General features: G+C 44.7%; 1 protein-coding gene across 2 annotated transcripts in view; it reads right to left on the bottom strand.

The window, feature by feature from the left end:
* Positions 1–5,875: 5,875 nt before the first annotated feature.
* Positions 5,876–21,802, bottom strand: part of LOC142309807 (protransforming growth factor alpha-like) — a 103,263-nt gene continuing 87,336 nt past the window's right edge. For both annotated transcript variants that reach the window (XM_075347262.1, XM_075347264.1), the window contains exons 5-6: positions 13,482–13,540; positions 5,876–6,000 (exon numbers count right to left, since the gene is read on the bottom strand). In XM_075347262.1, the coding sequence (XP_075203377.1) occupies positions 5,993–6,000; positions 13,482–13,540 (67 nt within the window). In that variant the 3' untranslated portion in view covers positions 5,876–5,992. The remainder of the gene's footprint in view (positions 6,001–13,481; positions 13,541–21,802) is intronic.

The following is a 21,802-nucleotide window of genomic DNA, read 5'->3' as shown; positions in this document are numbered from 1 at the left end:
AGAGCACAGTGATAGCAACCAGAGAGGAAGCACTAGATAAAGACCAGAGAAAACTATTTATGAGTATAAATAAAGGTCTCTTTTATGTTATACAAATTGGCTTGGAGACATATACTGTGTATATGAAGAAGGGAGACCGGTGATGACAGATATTGTGAATGGGCGTGTGCGGCTCCCATTTGGACGGTAGGCATCAGCCATTATCTTTGGGATTGCCCCCATTTCTCCTTGCTGTTTCCTCGTCTTAAATGGGGGGAGGGCAGCAATAAGCACATGACAGTCTCTAGTATAAAACAGTTGGAACTCCTTTATTGTGGCATGGTCTGAATCCATACTTCAGGTCCGTAGTACCGCTCGTGCTGCTTCCAACTAACCTCGGGGGAAAAACTCTGCTTCAGGCAAACTTGCCCTGGGTACTGTCCTCCAGCAGCTAAGTCCCTTGAAACTCTTCCCCCGAAATCTCTTCTGTGCAGCTACCATATCTCACTCGTGCCCCCGTCTGGGCGTGCAGCCGCTCCTGTCCAGTACGACGTCCTGCTGGGGTCTCTGAGTCCCAACAGCCAACCGGTCCGAGGTCAATATACTGCCCGTTCGCTGGGTGAGGTCTTGGCACCTGGGGGGTACCACCCTTGCTATGCAGGTCCTAGCACTTGGCCCTGCTTTATCCTTCAGCTCCTGCCGCTTAGCTACCTAATTACTTCCTACACACATTCTAAACCTTCTGCTTCTCTCCTCCCTCCTGTCTCATCTCCTTGGTAACCATCTGATTGCTCTTCCTGTGTTCCCTCTATGACTCCTATGGCTAAGGCTGCTTTCACACTACGTTTTTTTAACATGCGTCATGAACGTTTTTTTGCTGCAAAAGCAGATCCTGCTTTTACAGCAAAAAAACGCATGTAAACGCATGTATTATTTTGCAGGATCCTGTCACTTTAAGTTTATGGGCGGGCATTGGAGTCATGTGATCGGGAGTGAGGGGAACTGAACGTGAAAGACTGGCTTCTGACAGCTGTGGAGTCTTGTAACCAATGTAAACATTGGGTAACTTGCTTGGATACCCAATATTTACATTGGTTACGAGCGCCTGCAGCTGCTAGGAATTCCCTGCACACGTAACCAAGATAAACATCGGGTAACTAAGACCGCGGTTACCCGATGTTTACCTTGGTTACAAGCGTCCTCCGCTCTCAGGCAGGGGAGAGTGGAGAGAGAGGGTGGGGGAGGGAGGGAGGGAGGTGGAGAGAGAGGGAGGGGGAGGTGGAGAGAGAGACTGATCACCCGAGGCTGGTTTCTGTGCATGCTCAGTAGAGCAAGCAGGATCCTGTCTATCAGCATGCCAGCGTTCACATGCGTTTGCATGCTGTTTAGTCAGGATCCAGCAATTTGCAGTATTTGGACGCAGCTCAAAAACGCTACAAGTAGCGTTTTTTAAAAAAGTTAAAAAACTGCAAGTCGCTGGATCCTTACTATAACGCACGCAAACACAGGTGAACGCATGTTGACGCGAGTCCATTGCAAATGCATTGAAATTAAAACGCATTTGCACTGGATCCGTTTTTGCGTTAAAAACACGTTCATGACGGATGTTAAAAAAACGTAGTGTGAAAGCAGCCTTACTAACTACTCCTCCCATCCTCCTCCTGCTGCTTGTTTCCCTAGTACCACTTATTAGTACCACACCCTCTACCTAACAAAGCACAAGGGACCTAGATTCTCTATAGATTTTACACAGTATTTACAATACATAGTCATATACCTTTTTGCTACTACATGACCGTTTGGCTCTTCTACATTCTCCATATACATTAGAGCAGACAATATACTTGCAGGAACATGCAATTTACACTAACACTGTCTTTGTAGGAGAGGGTGCTGTTCGCCTACTTCCTACATATACAACCTTTTAGAATGCTATAATAAGCAAAAGGGTAACAATGTTTTGAACGTTTGACTTTCAGGCTCCATATCTCATATCTACTACATCTTTGAATGTGAGATGACTACCTTAATTTTATGGACAATCAGCTTGGCTATGTCATACATACATTTGACTTGCAACTATTTAGCACATGATTAGTTATGCAGATTATTGTCATGTCACTGCAATGTTACTGTTTTGCTCCAGAAAATCTATATTTTAATTTTTATTATTTTGTTAGTATTTTGAAAATCCAACTTTGGCTTTCAACGCTGCCTGAATACTTCTGGACATGCTCTCTATCAGATCTTAAATGTTGCGATCGAAGTGTGATCCCAGGTCTCTTCTACATGTTACCAATGTTAAACCTACAAATACTACCCTGAAAGGACTCAAACAAATTTATTGCAAAATCATCTTTATTGTTAAAAATTGTTTAAAACAATAGTACAGCAGAAGATGTGAAAGATATACCAATCAAATATGCCCCATGGCACAATAAAGTCATCAGTTTGTCAACAACATTCCATATCAAGAGAATATCATACATTAGTAGTCAGAATGACAAACTGTGATTTATGACACCAAATAAATTATGACAAAATTATGACAAAATATCAAATGCCAAAAAAAGGGGTCACAAAAAAATGTAACAAGAAATAGGGGATCATTCACAAAGAATAGACACAGGCTAAAGGGGTAGCAGCGCAACTGAAACAAGATGGTATTGTATAGGCAAATATATACTTATAACAGTATAATAATAGTCAATATCAGGAGACTTGTAATAAAGCCAGATATGAGAAAGATTAATAAAACGGTATAAAAAAAATGCCTGCTAGGAAAATATCACAGTGCTACTAATTAGAACAGCCTTACCAATAACACCCTGTCGCTGTGGCTTTCTCCAAGGGCGTGTATGAGAGAAAGCCACGGCGAAACGCGTCAGGCTGTTATTGGTAAGGCTGTTCTAATATGTAGCATTGTGATATTTTCGTAGCAGGCATTTTTTTATACTGTTTTATTAATCTTTCTCATATCAGGCTTTATTACAAGTCTCCTGATATTGACTATTATTATACTGTTATAAGTATAAACTAAAAAATAGGGACCAAATTATCACAGAGCGATTAAATGTAGAGGCCAAAAAACATTTAAAACTTTAACCACAGATACCAAACAGGGTTGTTGGCTGAAGTAGCCCTATTAATACCCAAGCGCTGGCCCCCTACCTCACAACGGGGGGGAACGACACCCTAACTTAGCTTGGCACCCCCGTTCCATGTCAACTCACCCTGGCTTATCCTGGTATTGCCCTATAAAGGTGCAAATCATCGATCATCATCCAATATCACCTTTTTTAGATATCATCCTTGGGGGGTACTTGTGTGGAGCAGGTGAAATATCTGTGTATGTGTGTTTCCGCACTTAATCCAATTTTACCTGTGCTGGCTATCAAAAATAGGCAGCAGACCACTTCAAATTATTTTTTGTTATCCTTGTTGTTCACAGCAGTGGACAGGCAACCTCTTCATGCAGCAAAGCTTGTTGATTGGCTTTCAACAAACTTTGTTAACATACAACCATTACCCAAACTTGGACACAGACTTTTTCTTTTAGTGTGGTGTATGAATCAAACCAGTGCAATGCGAGAAAATCTCGCATTGCACTCGGACCAATGTTAGTCAATAAGGCAGAGCAGTTGTTCAGCTTTTTTCTCATCCAGATTCTGGATGCGAAAAAAGTCACAACATGTTGCGATTTTCTGCTGAAAATGTCCGAGACTCGCCAATACAAGTCAATGGGTGCGAGAAAAAATGGATGGCACACGGACCATCCTAGTGACGTCCGTTTTTATGGATACATTACTATCATGTAGCACAGAACACTGTAAATGCTCCTGTAAATGATTGTAAATAACTAATAGCTGCTGAGAAAAAGCATACTGAGCGCACACTGAGAGCACACCGAGAGCACGCAAATGACAAGTGAGGAGAATGGGACCGTTTCTTCATACGCTCGTGTAAGTCCAGCTGTGGCGCCATCATTAACAACAGCACCACAAATTCCAATAAACACCTCACATCATGACCTGTCAGAAAACACCAGTGGGTTGGTCTAGCTGGAATAGGGTCACCCACCTAGGGGTCAGACAGACTTGTGGGAGGCAAGTGAGTCAGTTCGAGTTCAGTCGAGTAGTAGAGGAGAGCGAAATAAGAGCCCTCGAGGAGAGAGGGGCTGGGGATTGTGAGCTAGACCGTGGTTGGGTTGCAGTCGGTGGTCCGAGATCAGAGGAGTCGGGGACCAGTGGCAGTGACATTGGAAAGGGTGCGACGGACATAGTCTAGGAGGACTGTCGGCACCGGATAACCCAAAAGAAACTGACCGGTACTGAGCACGGCGGGGTACGGGACCCTAGGTCAGGAGCCGATTCAACGTCCTGGCAATTAACCTGCAGAGAGAGGAAACCTTCATGGACCTTTCCACAGAGCTCAGAGATTGGGGGCATTAGCACAACACGGGGGACAGGGTTTTCCAGCTACAAGCAGCCCACTGAAGTCCAAAATGCCAGCTCCAAGAGCACAGCTACACTTTACAAGGGTAGCGGGGCCCTAACCGCTTCAAGCCGAGGGGCCACAGACAGACACTAAAATTCTGCACGGAGGTGGGCTCCAGGACCATCAAGTGACACCGGTGGGAGCGGACACCTGGACGGGCTCCCCTGTAGCAACTGTGACATACAGAGAACTTGGTTTATCTGCAGTGTGTATGTCTGCTTTGTAATCCTCATCCTGCACCACGACTACCCACAATGAGTACCTCACTCCCCCTGCACCCTGCGCTCCCAACTAATCACCATCAACAACAACCCCCCTGAGCCCGGGGCCATCCCTACCTGTGGAGGGACTAACATCAGGCTGCTTCACTCCATCTGCCCCGGTACTCCCTACAGCAGCGGCGGTACTCCTATTACTGCAACCCACAGGTGGCGTCACAAACTTATCCCCTATAAATACCCCCCTTTCAAGGATCCAAGTGTCCGCCGAGTCATGTGTGGGCCTCCTCGAGCCACCACGATACTGGATCCGAGCAACCCGACCAACACCGGGGTAGTACACAACCTTAGGCCTCTTTCACACGTCCCTGAAAAACATGCACGTTTTTCACGGACGTGTCAGAGGTGCCTATTGACCTCGGTATGTGTGTGTATGGCACACGTGTGTTCTCCGTGTGTTATCCGTGATAACACATGGAGAACGGGAACTTTCTACTCACCTGTCCCTGGCGTCGCTGTCCAGGGTACTGATCTTCGGTCTCCGGTCCTGCCGACTCCCCGCTACTGTAGCTTCCGGCCGCAGTGAAGTGAATATTCAATGAGCATAATGAGCGGCAGTCGGCAGCAAGTGACAGAAGCGGCAGAGACAGTAGGGCTGGAGAAGGTGAGTAATGTTTTTTTTTTTTTTTCTCGCATACACATGTCTTTTCTCCGGTGCGTGTCACACAGAACACAACCGTGTGGTCCGTGTGTGTTACGTGTGACACGTTTGCGTTACGTGTGACACCCGTGATGCCAGAGAAAAACGGACATGTCGGCGTGAGAAACACACGGACACACGTAAGTACAGAACGGACACACGTTGCGTTCGAAAATACTTACGTGTGTCCAAAACATTAGGAATACATAGGTCCACGTGTGTACGTGTCTCCGGTACGTGAGAAAACTGCCAAACACGTACCGGAGGCACGTACGTGTGAAAGAGGCCTTAGTCTGTGTTCGAATCTGAGACCCGTACACCTAAAGTTCATTACAAGCCCCGAACATTTCAGTTTGGGTTCGCTCATCTCTAACTATAAGCATCAATTTCTCATTTGGAGTTTTGTAATGGATACTACTCGTCTTGTTGACACATCAATAATATACAATGATAAATAGTGAACTTAATCAGTGCAATTTTTTTTATTACATATACAGATATAAAATATTGTGTGGATTAAACATAACAAATGAAGTAAAGCTCTTCGGTCTTCTTTTTGTTTATTGACATGTTTGGTGGAAAATCTTCTCTCTCGGATTTAAACATCTAAAGAAAAGAAACCTAAATAAAACAGAGCTTCCACAGCACTAAACACAAATCTTTCAATATATCATTAAACTCCTTCACACAGACTCTGATTCTTCAGTGTTTTATACAACATGAATTTCATGCATCTTTTACAAGCATCTCTGCTATATATTGTATTTTGTAAGTTTTCTAACATGCATTGTTTGTTGTGCGCCCGACCACCGTGCGGAGCTGCCACCCAATCTACACCCCACCTACTGTCTCCTCCCCAAAAGCCTATAGAATGTAAGCCCAAAAAGAGCAGGGCCCTCTTCCCTCTGTACTAGTCTGTCTACTGTAATTTGTATATGTATTTTTTATGTAACCCCTTCTCATGTACAGCACCATGGAAATAAAGGTGCTCTATAATAAATAATAATAATAAAATAATAATAATAATAACTAGGGAAGTCTGTGAGAAAATTGCAAAAAAACCCTGCCATATCTACTGTAGAGTTGTCTGAGATATAAGAAAAAAAAAGCACAACTATCCCCAAAAACAGAACTATATGCCAAGACATAAGGCCCTGATTCATTAAAGCAATTGTGCCAGAATTGAGACAATAACTGTATTGAAAAGTAAATTTGGTTGGTTCCCATAAATTAGATCAATTTTGTAATTTATAGATATATGTAATATTTGAAGGAATCCTGTTTGGGTATACATTTGTGCACAGTTTTTTTAGGAGTTTGTTTAATGAGTATCCTTCAAAAACGACTGAAAAATCAGTTCAATGTCACCTGTGGTAAGGTTACTTGCGGTCACAGGTGGAGGACCATGGGAACCGCCAGATGTAACCGCAAATAAACTGAGTGATGTCACTGCTCATCGCACAGCTTACTTTCTGCCTGAAGCTCACAGCGGGCAGTCCTGCTCTATGTCTGCGTGCTGTCACTTCAGACGTAGCAGAGCCAAAATCGTCATGGAACCTCATGTGAATTACGACGGACCTGGGTGTTTTGGGGGTTAATAAATGGGTGAAAGAGGGTGTGCTTTTTGTATTTTATTTCAAATAAAGGATTTTTTTGGTGGTTGGGTTTATTTCTTTTTCACTTACAGATAAGTAATTGGGGATCTCATAGACTCCTCCCATTACTAATCTAGGGCTTAGTGGCAGCTGTGAGCTGTTATCAACCCTTTATTACTCCGACTGCCACCGCACCAGGGTAAGCGAAATGAGTCAGGTAAATTTCCAGGGTTGTCGCATCTAATAGATCCGACAATCCTGGGAGACTGCGCAGGTTGCTATTTTTATCCTGGGGGGCAATAACCATTGGCCTCCCCAGCCTGAGAATACCAGCTTCCAGCTGTAGGCTTTATCATGGCTGAGTATCAAAATTGGGGGGACCGCAAGCCGGTTTTCAAAATAATTTATTTCAAGAATTAAAAGAAAAAGCCACATGCGGTTCCTTTTTTTTTATACACAGCCAAGATAACGTGCACAGCTGGGGGCTACTCATCATCACCGCACACACCGGCAGTACGGCCCCCATCATCATCACCGCACACACCCCAGCACTACCACCCCCATCATCATCACCGCACAAACAGGCAGTACCGCCCCCATTATCACTGCACACACGCAGGCACTACCGCTCCCATCATCACGGCACACACGCAGGCACTACTGCACTCATTATCCCCGTACACACGCAGGCACTACCGCACCCATCACCACCCCACACACCGCGGCACTACCACACTCATCACCACCGCACACACTGGCAGTACCGCTCTCATCATCCCCGCACATACACAGGCACTACCGCACTCATCATCGCTGCACACACGCAGGCACTACCGCACCCATCATCACCGCACACACGCAGGTACTACTGCACTCATCACCGCAAACACACCGGCACTACCGCACCGATCATCACCGCACACACTACCTCAGTGACGTCCCCGCTGACAGCGCGACTCCCTTCTAGTGATGGGCAGTCTGGCTCTTTTTGGTGATCCGGTTCTCATGGCTCCGCTCACCAAAAAGACCCGGCTCATTCGGATGGTTCTTGGCTCCCTATTAAATATGTGTTCACCCCAGGTGAACACATATTTAAGATTATAGTAACGCCGCTGTAACCCCGCCCAACTGCGGCTAAACCCCACCCACTTACAAGGGACCAATTAAATTGTTGAGGGGGCGGGGTTTAGCCACAGGTGGGCGGGGTTTCAGCAGCGAAAAGAGCCTTTTAGAAAATTTAGTGGCTCTGACTGGGGATCCGGCTCCTGTCAGTCACAGCAGGAAGCCGGATCTTTGTGTCAGATCATTCGCAACTGACACATCACTACTCCGTTCAGTTGCTGCATGGAGCTGACAGAGAGTGGCGGTGTTCTAGGGTCGCTCCTGTCAGCTTCATGTAGCAGAGCTGGATGCGTCGTGGGACCTCGTGGATTACGTCGGACCTGGAGGGGTAATAAAGTGGTGAAAGAGGGTGTTTTTTTTATCTTCTATTCAAAATAAAGTATTTTTTCGGGTGTATGTGTTTATTTACTTTCACTTAGAGGTTAATCATTGTGGGTGTCTCATAGACGCCTGCCATGATTAACCTAGGACTTAGTGGCAGCTAATCTAATGGATGCGGCAATTCTGGGCGGCTGCTGGCTGATATTTTTAGGCTGGGCGGTTCCCCATAACGTGGGGCTCCCCATCCTGAGAATACCAGCCTTCAGACGTGTGGCTTTACCTTGGCTGGTATCAAAATTAGGGGGGACCGCACACCGTTTTTTTTAATTATTTATTTATTTATTGTACTGCACGATATAGACCTGCCCACCGGTGGGTGGGTGTGATTGGTTGCAGTGAGACAGCTGTCACTGAGCGTGGGGGCGGGTCTGACTACAACCAATCATAGGTGTCGGTGGGCAGGGGAAGAAGTGAATACTAGATGGAATAATGAGCGGCCGGCATTTTCAAAAGAGGAAAAGCCGCCGGAGCTTTGTGACAACTGTGCAGCATCGCGCCTGTGATCGGTGAGTATGAGAGAGAGGGTGAGAGGGGGGAGAGAGACCAGAAGTGATTTTAAATGATTTAGATCGTTCTGCTGGGCATGCTGAGCATGATCAGTAGAACGTGACGGAATCCGCTGACTGATTCCGCCGCTTAGCACATAGCGGCAGAATCCGCCACCATAGACAATCATTAGACACCTTGGCGGATTCCAATGGAATCCGTCAAGGTGCATTATTTTAACGACCCAAAAAACGCTACATGTACCGTTACCTCCGCTCGACGCTGTGTCAAAATAACGACACAGCGTCGTCCAGCGGATGAAACGCAGACACTTGCGTTACAGTGCATCGTCAATACAAGTCTATGGAGAATAGCGCAGTGCGTTAACGGACTGCGCTATTCTCTATAGTGGCGGATTGCGCTGAACGCAAGTGTGAAAGCGGCCTAAAGGGCGCTTTACACGCTACAATAAATCTTCCGATGTGCCGGCGGGGTCACGTCGTAAGTGACGCACATCTGGCATCGTAAGTATGATTGTAGTGTGTAAAACCTCTGTGCAATTGCGATTGAACGAAAATCCGTTCATCGCATACACGTCATTTATTCCTCAAAGATTGAACGTGTGGTTGTGCAATGTTCCCGAGGCAGCACACATCGCAGTGTGTGATACCCCGGGAACATTGAACGACAGCTTACCTGCGTCCGCGGCTCCTGCCGATAATGCGGAAGGAAGGAGGTGGGCGGGATGTTTACGTCCCGCTCATCTCCGCCCCTCTGCTTCTATTGGCCGGCTGCCGTGTGACGTTGCTGTGACACCGAACGTCCCTCCCACTCCAGGAAGTGGACGTTCGCCGCCCACATCGAGGTCGTATGGACGGATAAGTACGTGTGACAGGGGTTAATCATTGGTGTGGCACATTCAACAAATTGAACGTGCCGCACATACGATGGTGGCGGTTATGATCGCATTCAATATCGTATGCGAAATCGTAACATTTAAAGCAGGATTTAGCCCTGCAAGCCCCGAAGTGGGCGTTTCACATGCGCCTAGCTATCATGCATGAAAGTTATTGTAAAATAAATTATATCTATTAATACACTATAACACAAGCTGTCATACATCCCTGATGAGTCTAGGCAGCCATCAGCAGTACAGATGAAATGCGTAGGGAACGCACCTTGCAGATAAGCACGAGCACTTTAGGTCATTTGATCCACCGCTCTACATACTGAATTTATATCAGTTGCGATGTGCTGTTATCATGCAGTCCTCAGCAAGCTCCAGGAGGACTGGCAGCAATGACAGCAGCATTATCATTAGAGGTGCACATTAAATGAATAAAGTGTGCACAGTATTTATACATCGTACTGCCATCTATTCCCAAACTTGGGGGACTAGTAATGGTTCCTGCAGTTGATGTCATATGCGGCTGAAACCATAAAATCTATTTGGTCCCTACCAACTTTGTTATATAGAAAACATTGTCTCAGTTGCATGAGCATATCTTGAACATTTCTAATTTTTGAGCACCTAGGGGGTTTCTAGTGAATACTAATTACATATATGAGTTATCACAGAACATGCTCATTGGTTATGTAGGGATTTGTTCTGCGATTCTATCTCCGCAGTACAAGGATCAGTGCAGCACATACTTATTTTATCTATGCTATTATTTAATGACAGTCTTTGATAGAAAATGCACCATATACTATATTAGCCCGTACAGTATTTCAGTGGGTTTGTTTTGGAGAAACACTTTGGACTTTACATTCACATTTTTTCATATTATTGGTGCCAATAACTGGGCAATATAGGAAACAATTTTAATACACTTTGTGCAGAATTACTAGGCAAATGCATATTTTGATCACATGATACTTTTTATACATGTTGTCCTATTCCAAGCCTTATAGGCTTGAGAGCCAACTACCAATTTAGTAAATCAGGTGATGTGCATCTCTGTAATAAGGAGGGGTGTGGTGTAATGACATCAACACCCTATATAAGGTGTGCTTAATTGTTAGGCAACTTCCTTCTCTTTGGGAAAATGGGTAAGAAGAGAGATTTGAAGGGCTCTGAAAAGTCTAAAATTGTGAGATGTCTTGCAGAGGGATGCAGCAGTCTTGAAATTGCCAAACGTTTGAAGCATGATCACCGAACAATCAAGCGTTTCATGGCAAATAGCCAACAGGGTGGCAAGAAGCGTGTTGGGAAAAAAAAAGTGCAAAATACCTGCCCATGAATTGAGCAAAATCAAGCGTGAAGCTGCCAAGATGCCATTTGCCACCAATTTGGCCATATTTCAGAGTTGCAACGTTACTGGAGTATCAAAAAACACAAGGTGTGCCATACTCAGGGACATGGCCAAGGTAAGGAAGGCTGAAAATCGACCACCTTTGAACAAGAAACATAAGATAAAACGTCAAGACTGGGCCAAGAAATATCTTAAGACTGATTTTTCAAAGGTTTTATGGACTGATGAAATGAGATTGACTCTTGATGGGCCAGATGGATGGGCCAGAGGCTGGATCAGTAAGGGGCAGAGGGCTCCACTCCGACTCAGACGCCAGCAAGGTGGAGGTGGGGTACTGGTATGGGCTGGTATCATTAAAGATGAACTTGTGGGACCTTTTCGGGTTGAGGATGGAGTGAAGCTCAACTCCCAGACCTACTGCCAGTTTCTGGAAGACAACTTCTTCAAGCAGTGGTAAAGGAAGACGTCAGTATCGTTCAAGAAAAACATGATTTTCATGCAGGACAATGCTCCATCACATGCATCCAACTACTACACAGCGTGGCTGGCCAGTAAAGGTCTAAAGATGAAAAAATAATGACATTGGCCCCATGATCACCTGCTCTGAACCCCATAGAGAACCTGTGGTTCCTCATAAAATGTGATATCTACAGGGAGGGAAAACATTACACCTCTCGGAACAGAGTCTGGGAGGCTGTGGTGGCTGCTTCACGCAATGTTGATCGTAAACAGATCAAGCAACTGACAGAATCTATGGATGGTGGGCTGTTGAGTGTCATCATAAAGAAAGGTTACTGTTTATTGGTCATTAAGTTATTTGGGTTTTGTTTTTGCATGTCAGAAATGTTTATTTCTAAATTTTGTGCAGTTATATTGGTTTAGCTGGTGAAAATAAACAAGTGAGATAGGAATATATTTGGTTTTTATTAAGTTGCCTAATAATTCTGCACAGTAATAGTTACCTGCAAAAACAGATATCCTTCTAAGATAGCCAAATCTAAAAAAAAACACTTCAACTTCCAAAAATATTAGGCTTTGATATTTATAGGTCTTATGGGTTGATTGAGAACATAGTTGTTGATCAATAATAAAAAAAATCCTCTAAAATACAACTTGCCTAATAATTCTGCACATGGTGTATACTGAATAAAATTTAAATTTTAACCCCAAGTTCGGAAAGTCAGTGAAATAATTTAATATTTGGTGAAAGACACTCTAGTTTTGCTGTAATAAAATCTGATGTAAATACTTGTGTGCTCATACTTAAAGGATACTTTCCCACAATGAGTATTAGGTGAGTATTTGATGTTGCAGATTTTCTGCAGCATTTGTGCAGGATACATAAATTAGATTACTTGCATTTTTTCCATTGCATTTTTGAGTTTGTTATTTTACATGTGTTTTAGGCCTCTATCACACATCCGTGCAAAACACACACGTTTTGCGCGGTCCTTGGTGTATCTGTGTCCGTGTGTGTGTTCAGCATCTGCTGTCAGTGTGCTATCCGTGTGACATCCGCATAGCACATGGACAGTATGAATTTCTTTACTTACCTGTCAATGGTGCAACTGTCTCCGGCGCTTCTTCTGCCTCCGGTCCTTTGTGTATTGCATATGCGATGAGCATAATGAGCGGGGGTCGGAAGCAAGTGACTGCAGTGGCAGAGACAGCAGTGCTGGAGAAGGTGCGTGCAGAAATTCATTGGATTTATTTCATAGAAACGTTGTTTTCTCCGGTACGTGTCACACTGATGTCACACGGATCACAACTGTGCGGTCCGTGTGACCCCCGTGCTGCCAGAGAAAAACAGACATGTCTTCATGTGGAGCACACGGACATATGGTCCATGTGGAAACACGCACGTTTGCTCAAAGCCATTGATTTTAATGGGTATATGTGTCTCAGTGTCTCCGATACATGTGAAAACGAACGTCACACGTACCGGAGACACAGATGTTTGAAAGAGGCCTTCGACATTGATTTTTATGTCTCTTTTTGTTATGTAGTGTTTGAAATAAATCTGCCTTGTTTCTGTTTTTGGTACTCCCTGGTCATGTGTGAAATGTGCAGTACAGTCATGTTTAACCTTTCAAGTGAATGATAAGCTTGTTGCAAGTTTTTTTTTATGTGAATTTGGTGTGAAATCAATGCCAACAATGTGTCAAAAACTGTGAAAATACCCTAAGGAAAAAAATCATAGCACTATCTAGCTTTATGCTAAGAATCTAATTGCTTAGTAAAAACTTACCATGGACATCAACAGTCTTCAGAAGTGTAAGCTTGCTAAATGCCTCTCTCCTACATAAGCTATAAAAGATTTTGTGTGGTCATTTACATAAATTAATCAATATTGTTAGTAAAATTAGCACAAATGTTAGGAATTATGCACACTACTGAATTGAGGTTTCTTGTTCTACAGAGCTGTAACATTATGACCATAACTGCCTATAGGTTTCTATATCTAGTTATGCATTTAAAGCACCACTTCAGTGGGAGAGGTGGGTGGGTGGGTTTCAGCATTGTAGTGGCACTTTATAGCTAAGGTTGCTTTCACACTTCCGTCTTTATCCATCAGTTACAATCCGTTTTGTGACTGACATGACGGATGCGTTGGAGATTGTGGTACAACTGATGGGACAGATCCATTTAAAAAGCAGTTTATACCTGGCAAAGAGAATCCACCTGTGGCCGCGGGTAACCTGAGCGATGTCACTGCTGATAGCATGTTCAGTTGCGCCGTGGAGCTCACAGCGAGCGGTGGTGCTTTACGGCCGCTCCTGTCAGCTTCCGTGGGTTGTGGGACCGCGTGTGGATATTTTTAGGCTTGGGGGCTCCCCATAATGTGAGGCTCCCCATCCTGAGAATACCAGCCCTCAGCCGAGTGGCTTTACCTTGGCTAGTATCAAAATTGGGGCTGACCGCACGCCGTTTTTTTAATTATTTAATTATTTTACTGCAAGATATAGACCCACCCACCGGCAGCTGTGATTGGTGGCAGTGAGACAGCTGTCACTCAGCGTGGGGGTTCGTCTGACTGCAAACAATCATAGGTGCTGGTGAGCAGGGGAAGCAGTGAATTCGAGATGGAATAATGAGCAGCCGGCATTTTCAAAAGCAGGAGAAACTGCCACAGTGTGACAGCTGTGCAGCGCCGCACTGTGCCGGTGATCGGTGATCACTGAGTATGAGAGAGGGGGTGAGAGGGAGAGACAGACAGACCGACAGAAAGAGAGAGAGAGACCAACATCGACAGACAGAGAGATATTTTCTAACCAGAAAGGAATTTACATATCTGAGCATGTTCAGTTGCTAAAAGATGGAACCGTCACTGGAATACGTAATTTGATGGATTCCGCCGGATTCTGCCGCCCATAGGCTTCCATTATAACACACGACATATGCCAACGCATCCGTCGCTGTCAGTTTTTATGTCGCACAGAAAAAACGTTAAATTCTGCGTTGCTTCCACCCGACGGATGCAACGGAGGGCCATCAGTCACAATCCGTCGTTAACAGAAGTATATGGGGAAAAAACTGAAAATACCGTATTTACTCAATCCTATACTCACCATTTGGCTTTTTCACCTTTTACCTATACAACTCTCTGAGAGCCAGAATGAGGCCAGAATGAGGCTCTCATAGACTTGTATTGAAAAGTGATCTCCGGCGCACTCCATGAAAGACTCCAACAGCTAGCAGGTCACAAACTGCCGGAAACTGACAAGAGTGGTGTTGATAACATATGAAGACGCTGGAGCGTGAGTATAAGACCAGGGAGTACAGGACTTACTGTAGATTTAAAGCATCTTTCCAGAGTTTGAATTAAAATAAAAACTGAAGAAGTTGTGCTTTAATTCCATTGTCAAATTTAATATAAATATGGCAGAAGAAACTTGGGTAACTTATAAAGCAAAATAAGTCTGCAAATTCTGTGTATATTTTGTTGCATATTTAATCTTTCTATTTCCAAAGCAACATGCACTCTGACTTTTTTTTTTTTAGTGCAAATGAGTTTTGAAATCCTCATTTATAATGTTTTTAATAATTAACTGTGCATCAAATTTGCCATGACACAGGCTATATTTGAGTATGAACTAATGGCCCCTTTAAATAAGCTGATGCAGCATGTTAAACAATTGACTAAACACATGTGTCACCCCTGAGGCTTCAGTCGCCACAGAGGTACTGCACCTCATTCAGAGGTGTGGTATTCCATCCTGGGTATGGAAGATGTCCACCGGTTCACACAAAACACAACACTCTCACTCAGCAACACCTCAGCAGACATGGTAAGGGTGAATTGAACCTGAAGCCAGGCCGGGTAATGAAGTCTAAGGAGTGGGGGGACACTGTAGTGTAGTGTGAGAGAGTCGAGAAGGAGCAGTGGAGGAGTGAAGACCTGTGGCCTGAAGCTGGTGCAGCTTGGCCCAGGCACAAGACAGAAGGGGTCTTAGGGACCACGGGAAGTGCACAATACTCCCGTGTGTTGTGACTGTCATCCGAGGGGGTGATGGTTTGGAGCTCCCTCTGGTGGGCAGAACTGGGGGTGAAGCTGACTGTGCCTCAACAGGTGTGAGAGTTAATTGGGAGTTTGGGAAGCTTAATTGCAGATCAGCCTGGGTTATATAGTAGAGCAGTATCTGCTGGCTGGGGCCAGTTATTGTTCTTGTTCCTCAGTCTGTGAATTGGCTTGGTGTTGTCCTTCCATTTATCCTGTGCCTGTCCCATTCCAGATAATTTGCAAGTTATTTGCTTTATTGCCTGATCCACACCTAAGGGTGTTTGTATTTCTTTTTGTTTTGCTTAAAGTCTGTTTTCTTGCAGGAGAGCAATTGTCTTTCAGTTTTGATGAGCATGGGTGTTCTTTGAGTTGTGAATACTTTTTCCAGTTTGGGGCTCCCTCTTGTGGTCAGTGCTGGCAGTGCAGTTGATGTGTGTAATGAAAGTGACACACCTGCAGAGGACTGGTAATCAGGGTCAGATTGGGCTATTTAACTTAGTAGCTTTCTCTTGTTACTTGCCGGTGGTCAATTGCTTCTGTGTCTTAAGGACATTCTGTAACCAGCTCTGCTCACTTCCAGAACTACTCTCAGATAAGTGGTCTTTGTACCTCTGCTGTTGTTTTCCACTTTCTTGTTGCTTTTTCTGCTTTGATACTAATGCATGATTCCTATTTTGTCTGTGTGGAGTTCGTGGTACAAATGGGATCATTCCCTGCTGGGAGTGTCTGTATACTTAGCTCCATGATTCTGCAAGGTTTGTGTTGGTCATGCTTGGTATTAATTCAGTCTCTCATCTGTATTAGTGTTTTTGGATCCCAGTAACATTTGAATGCTGGTACAGTAGGGGACAGGAAGTGTGACCTCAGGATTTTTCCATATCAGTAGTGCTGGTATATATTAGGGTTTTTACGGCTGCAGACAGTTGCTCTTTCCTATCCTCTCCTATAAAGATAGTTTGGGCCTCACATTTGCTGAAATCTGTCTTTTCTGGCTTTGTATTGTATTTTTCTATATCACCGTAGCCTTTACATGTGGGGGGCTATCTATCTATTTTTGGGGACTACTCCGAAGCAGATTAGCTTTCTTATATTTCTTTCTGTGAGATTTTTTAGTTCTCCGGCTTTGTCGAGGCGTCTAGGTCATCGTAGGCACGCCCCACGGCTACTGTTAGTTGTGTGTCAGGATTAGAAACACAGCAGACTGCAGCACCAATAGTCAATGGCCGCCTGTGTAGCACACAATCCGGCGGTGTTGGGACGCCCGTCCAGTATCAAGGGATTACTTGATTCCACATACCATGTAAAAAAAAGAATGACAACGTCCTCCTGAGTGAAGATTCTTTTCTTTCTTTATTCCATCAAAGTGCAGTAAACATGCAACGTTTCAACATAAGTTTGTCTTTGTCAAGCATAGCATTAGATCTCAGCTGTCTAATATTTATACAAATGTCAATTACATGTAAACCAATTAAAATCAATCACACACACCCATATGCAAATTAATCTCAGACATAAACAATGTTACAATATAGAGATCTGACATAGCTACATCTCATCAGATGTTAAAGACATAACAATATAATGCAAAATAGAGCTACAGGACACACAGATAACATAGAGACGCTGCATACATATGTAAATCGTGGCAGCATTCCTGGATAGCATCGTTGTCATGGAGATCCAGTACCCAAAGTTCTTTGCAAGTAGACCACATGACTCCCAAAGGCCAATCCAATTATCACACTCCCATTCATGTCTAGATGACGTCACAGGTCTCCTCTGATAGTATCGTTCAGGCTTTATAGTTGTTCCCAGAGCAATCCAGGCAGCTTCCATGCGCAGATGCAGTAACCCTCCGGGGACATCCAGACCTCATATCTCCGATAAACATGAAGTTTGATATGAAGTATGCAGCGTCTCTATGTTATCTGTGTGTCCTGTAACTCTATTTTGCATTATATTGTTATGTCTTTAACATCTGATGAGATGTAGCTATGTCAGATCGCTCTATTGTAACATTGTTTATGTCTGAGATTTGCTATGGGGGAGTGTGGCACCCCTGAGGCTTAAATCGCCACAGACGTACTGCACCTCATGCAGAGGTGTGGTATTCTATCCTGGGTATGGAAGAGTTAATCCACAGGTTCACACAAAACACAACCCTCTCACTCAGCAACACCTCATCAGACATGGTAAGGGCATGTTGAACCCGAAGCCAGGCTGGGGGGTGGCGTCTAAGGAGTAGGGACACACTGTAGGGTAGTGTGAGAGAGTCAAGAAGGAGCAGTGGGGGAGTGAAGACCTGTGGCCTGGAGCTGGTGCAGCTCAGCCTGGGCACAAGACAGAAGGTGTCCTAGGGACCAAGGAAAGTATGCCATACTCCCGTGGCCCTGTTCCACATACAGCAACAGAGTGGAGGGACTAGGCCGCAGATCGGTGAATGGCCCTTGGGTAGAGGAGAAGAACCTACGTACTCTGCTAATAAAACTAGAGGCTGAGGTGACTGCAAGCACCAAGGCCACATTCGCACATGAATCCACTGGAAGGGGACCACATAGGGCCAAGGGATAGAGTTTCACCCAAAAGGGTCTGCGGACACCAACTCAGACCTCTGTGTATGAGGACGCAAAGCAGGAAGGCGATCAGGGAAGGTTCACATAAGAAGGGTGCACCGGACTCGACCTCCGAACTACCTGGGATTGGCTGGAGCCCTTCACAGTGAAACCCAGCACTCCAAAGGTGGCCACTGACGTCGTGTTATCTTGGAACCTGCTACACTGAGTAAAAACCTTGAGACTGGATCCTTGTGTCGCTCCGTTATTCACCTGCGTCTCTGGCCCTGCAACCCCTGCAATCACCTACTACTACCCCATCTGCCATGGGGCCCAGCTCTGCCTGTGGACAGCTGCACTATCTCAGCTGCATTACCATCTGCCCCAGAGGTCACCTATCCTGCAGCAGACCCGCACCTAACTTGCCACATACCACAGGTGGCGTCACGAATAAACTGTCATCATCCCCTTCATATTTATAAAACGACACCGCCGGGGTCACAGAACCGGACCTCTCCACCGCGGCGTCCCAGGAAAAGAATCACAGCCCAGTAATGGGTGCCCCACGGCCGTGGCGCGGGCGTGTCATACACACGTGGTCAAAATTGTTGGTACCCTTCGATTATTGAAAGAAAAATCCACAATGACGGATGGTGCAATCCGACACTGATGTTCCTTGAGCTTTAGAAGTTTTTCTGAGCTCTTTTGTTACCATTCATATTATCCGTCTCTTTGATTTGTCATTAATTTTCCTCCTGCGACCACGTCCAGGGTATTGGCTACAGTCCCATGGATCTTAAATTTCTGGATATGCGCAACTCTAGTCACAGGAACATCAAGCTGCTTGGAGATGCTGTTATAACCTTTACCTTTAACATGCTTGGCTATAATTTTCTTTCTAATCTCCTGAGACAACTCTTTCCTTTGCTTACTCAGGTCCATGTTGAGTGTGGTACACCCCATGTCATCAAACAGCACAAGGAGTATCTGTAGCCCTAAAGACAGGCCCACTGTGTCTACACTCTTGTGATGCTAATTAGTAGACATACCTTGATTTAACATGTCCCTTTTGTCACATTATTTTCAGGGGTACCATGATTTCTATCCAGGCCTGTTTCATGAGTTTTATTTTTTTTTTTAATTCTGTGGAAGCATGGTTGAAAAGCAATGTCTAATTTTCATTTGTTCATTTTCATAGATATTTTATTTGCTATTACTTTTGTCAGATTCAAGTTATTTCTGTGACCATAGTGGGTTTTTCTGTCATTAAACAAGGAGTACCAACAATTTTGACCATGTGTGTACATACTGATTTGTAGTTGTTTACTGACCTGTTTAGGCAGGCTAGTAAAATTATGTGTACTCAGAATGAATAGAATACCGTGCTGTCAGCGATGTGTCACCTACTGGGCTGTATGCTGTCATTTTGATAAAATCACTGTTTCATTTGCTTCAAATCTACTAGTTCTCCAAATGCAGAGGTCTGTATAATCCCCACATCACTGATTGGTAGATTGCCACGTACATTGTGCAACGGCAAAAAGCTGTCAATCAGTGATGGGGGTTATACAGAGCTCATGAATATGAAGGACTACATGAAACCAGGTTTACTAGTCCTCTAGTAATAATTAGTGGTGAGCAAGTATATTCGTTACTATTCGTTATTCGCAGAATAGTACGGTATTCGGGTATTCGTTATATTGCGAGTTTTTGTGTTTTCTCCTCACTATATTCATATGTCCCGCCCAGCTGTTTTGGCACCTGATTTGCAGACACTAAACATGCTGGGCTTCTTAACCAATCACAGTAATGCTGTGCTAGTTGTGGGATTACTGTGATTGGCTGGCAGTGCAGCGTCAAAGCCTTTCCGCTGCCATTTTGTGCACATTGCATCCAAAGTCAGCGTTGTATATGTAAATGGGATAGAGCGAGCAGCTGCTAGGGAGAGTGTAGGCTTACTAATAACACAAAAAGCCCTTTTCAGGGCTACCTGCAGTGTAAAGATCAGTGTAGCGTACGGAGGGACAGATTTTGGAGCAGGAACAGAGTTTAAAGCAGCGTGTTACTACCTTCATAGTACTATCCAAAATACAATAGCTCTTTTAAGAGCTGAAACCACTGAACAAGGTCATAGCAGGGAGGGAGACATTGTGGATTAGGTAGGGAATCATGACCTGTTTCCACAATATTTAGGGGTTCACAGCCTGGCTTGTGGTGTCCACATCAGCCACATTAATATGTTGCTAGTGGCCTTTGCAAATAGTTATAAAGCAGTACTCTAGCATTTACTGCTGCCTGATACACTAAACACACCGTTCTGTTTTCCACAATATTTAGGGGTTCACAGCTTGACCTTTGCTTGGCCTTTGCAAATAGTTACAAAGCAGTACTCTAGCATTTACTGCTGCCTGATACACTAAACACACCATTCCTGTTGCCACAATATTTAGGGGTTCCCAGCTTGACTTGTGCCATCCGTCCACATCAGCCACATTAATACGTTGTTAGTGGCCTTGGCAAATAGTTATAAAGCAGTACTCTAGCATTTACTGCTGCCTGATACACTAAACGCACCGTTCCTGTTTCCACAATAATTGTAAAATACTGGGGAATAGCTAAATAGAAATTATGTATGACAGAGGTACCTGCAAAATGTATGTCAGGGCCCTCCCAGTTGTAAAGTAAAAAAAAAAACAAAAAAAAAACCCCCACTACGTGTGAATAAACGCTAAAAGGGATATTTTTTTCCTCCCGTTTATACAAGTGATTATGCAGGAAAAATTGTTTCCTAACCTTTTTGGCCTGTAAAATGCAATTTTGGTTAGGTTTGGTAAATGTTCTTGTGCATCTGCAAAAATGGCATACTACTGTGACATCCTTATTCCCAGAAACCATATGTGAGTCAGAAATGCATGCAGGAATATTTTCCAGGCTGGGGGCTCCTCTGGTGGGGTAGGGGGGCTGATGCGATGCTGCTGAGGGTTCCTCTGATGGAGGGCTGATCTGATGCCATTGGGGGTTCCTCTGATGGGGTGGGGGGCTAATCCGATGCCGCTGGGGGCTCCTCTGGTGGGGTGGGGAGCTGATGCGATGCTGCTGGGGGTTACTCTGGTGGGGTGGGGGGCTGATGCTATGCTGCAGGGGGCTCCTCTGATGGGGTGGGGGGGCTGATGTGATGCCGCTGGGGGCTCCTCTGGTGGGATTTGCAGGGGGTGTAAAATGATTGTGGGATATGGTTGGTGTACAATGCTGGGGATTTGGGGGGTGTATGATGGGGGAATGCTTGTAGTGGGATTTGGAGTGGTGTACAATGCTGGGGGTTTGCCTGTGATAGGATTTGCAGGGGATGTACAATGCTGGTTCGATGCTTGCACTAGGATTTGGGGAGGTGTACGATGCTGGGGGAATGCTTGCAGCGAGATTTGGGCGGTGTATGACACTGGGGGGAATGGCTGTGGCGAGATTTGGGTGGTGTATGACACTGGGGGGATGCCTGTGGCAAGATCTGGGTGGTGT

The sequence above is a fragment of the Anomaloglossus baeobatrachus genome, chromosome 5 (assembly GCF_048569485.1).
Source record: "Anomaloglossus baeobatrachus isolate aAnoBae1 chromosome 5, aAnoBae1.hap1, whole genome shotgun sequence".
NCBI classification, from domain to species: Eukaryota; Metazoa; Chordata; class Amphibia; order Anura; family Aromobatidae; genus Anomaloglossus; species Anomaloglossus baeobatrachus.
The sequence above is the reverse complement of the archived record's forward strand: the minus strand, read 5'-3'. Positions and strand labels throughout refer to the sequence as shown.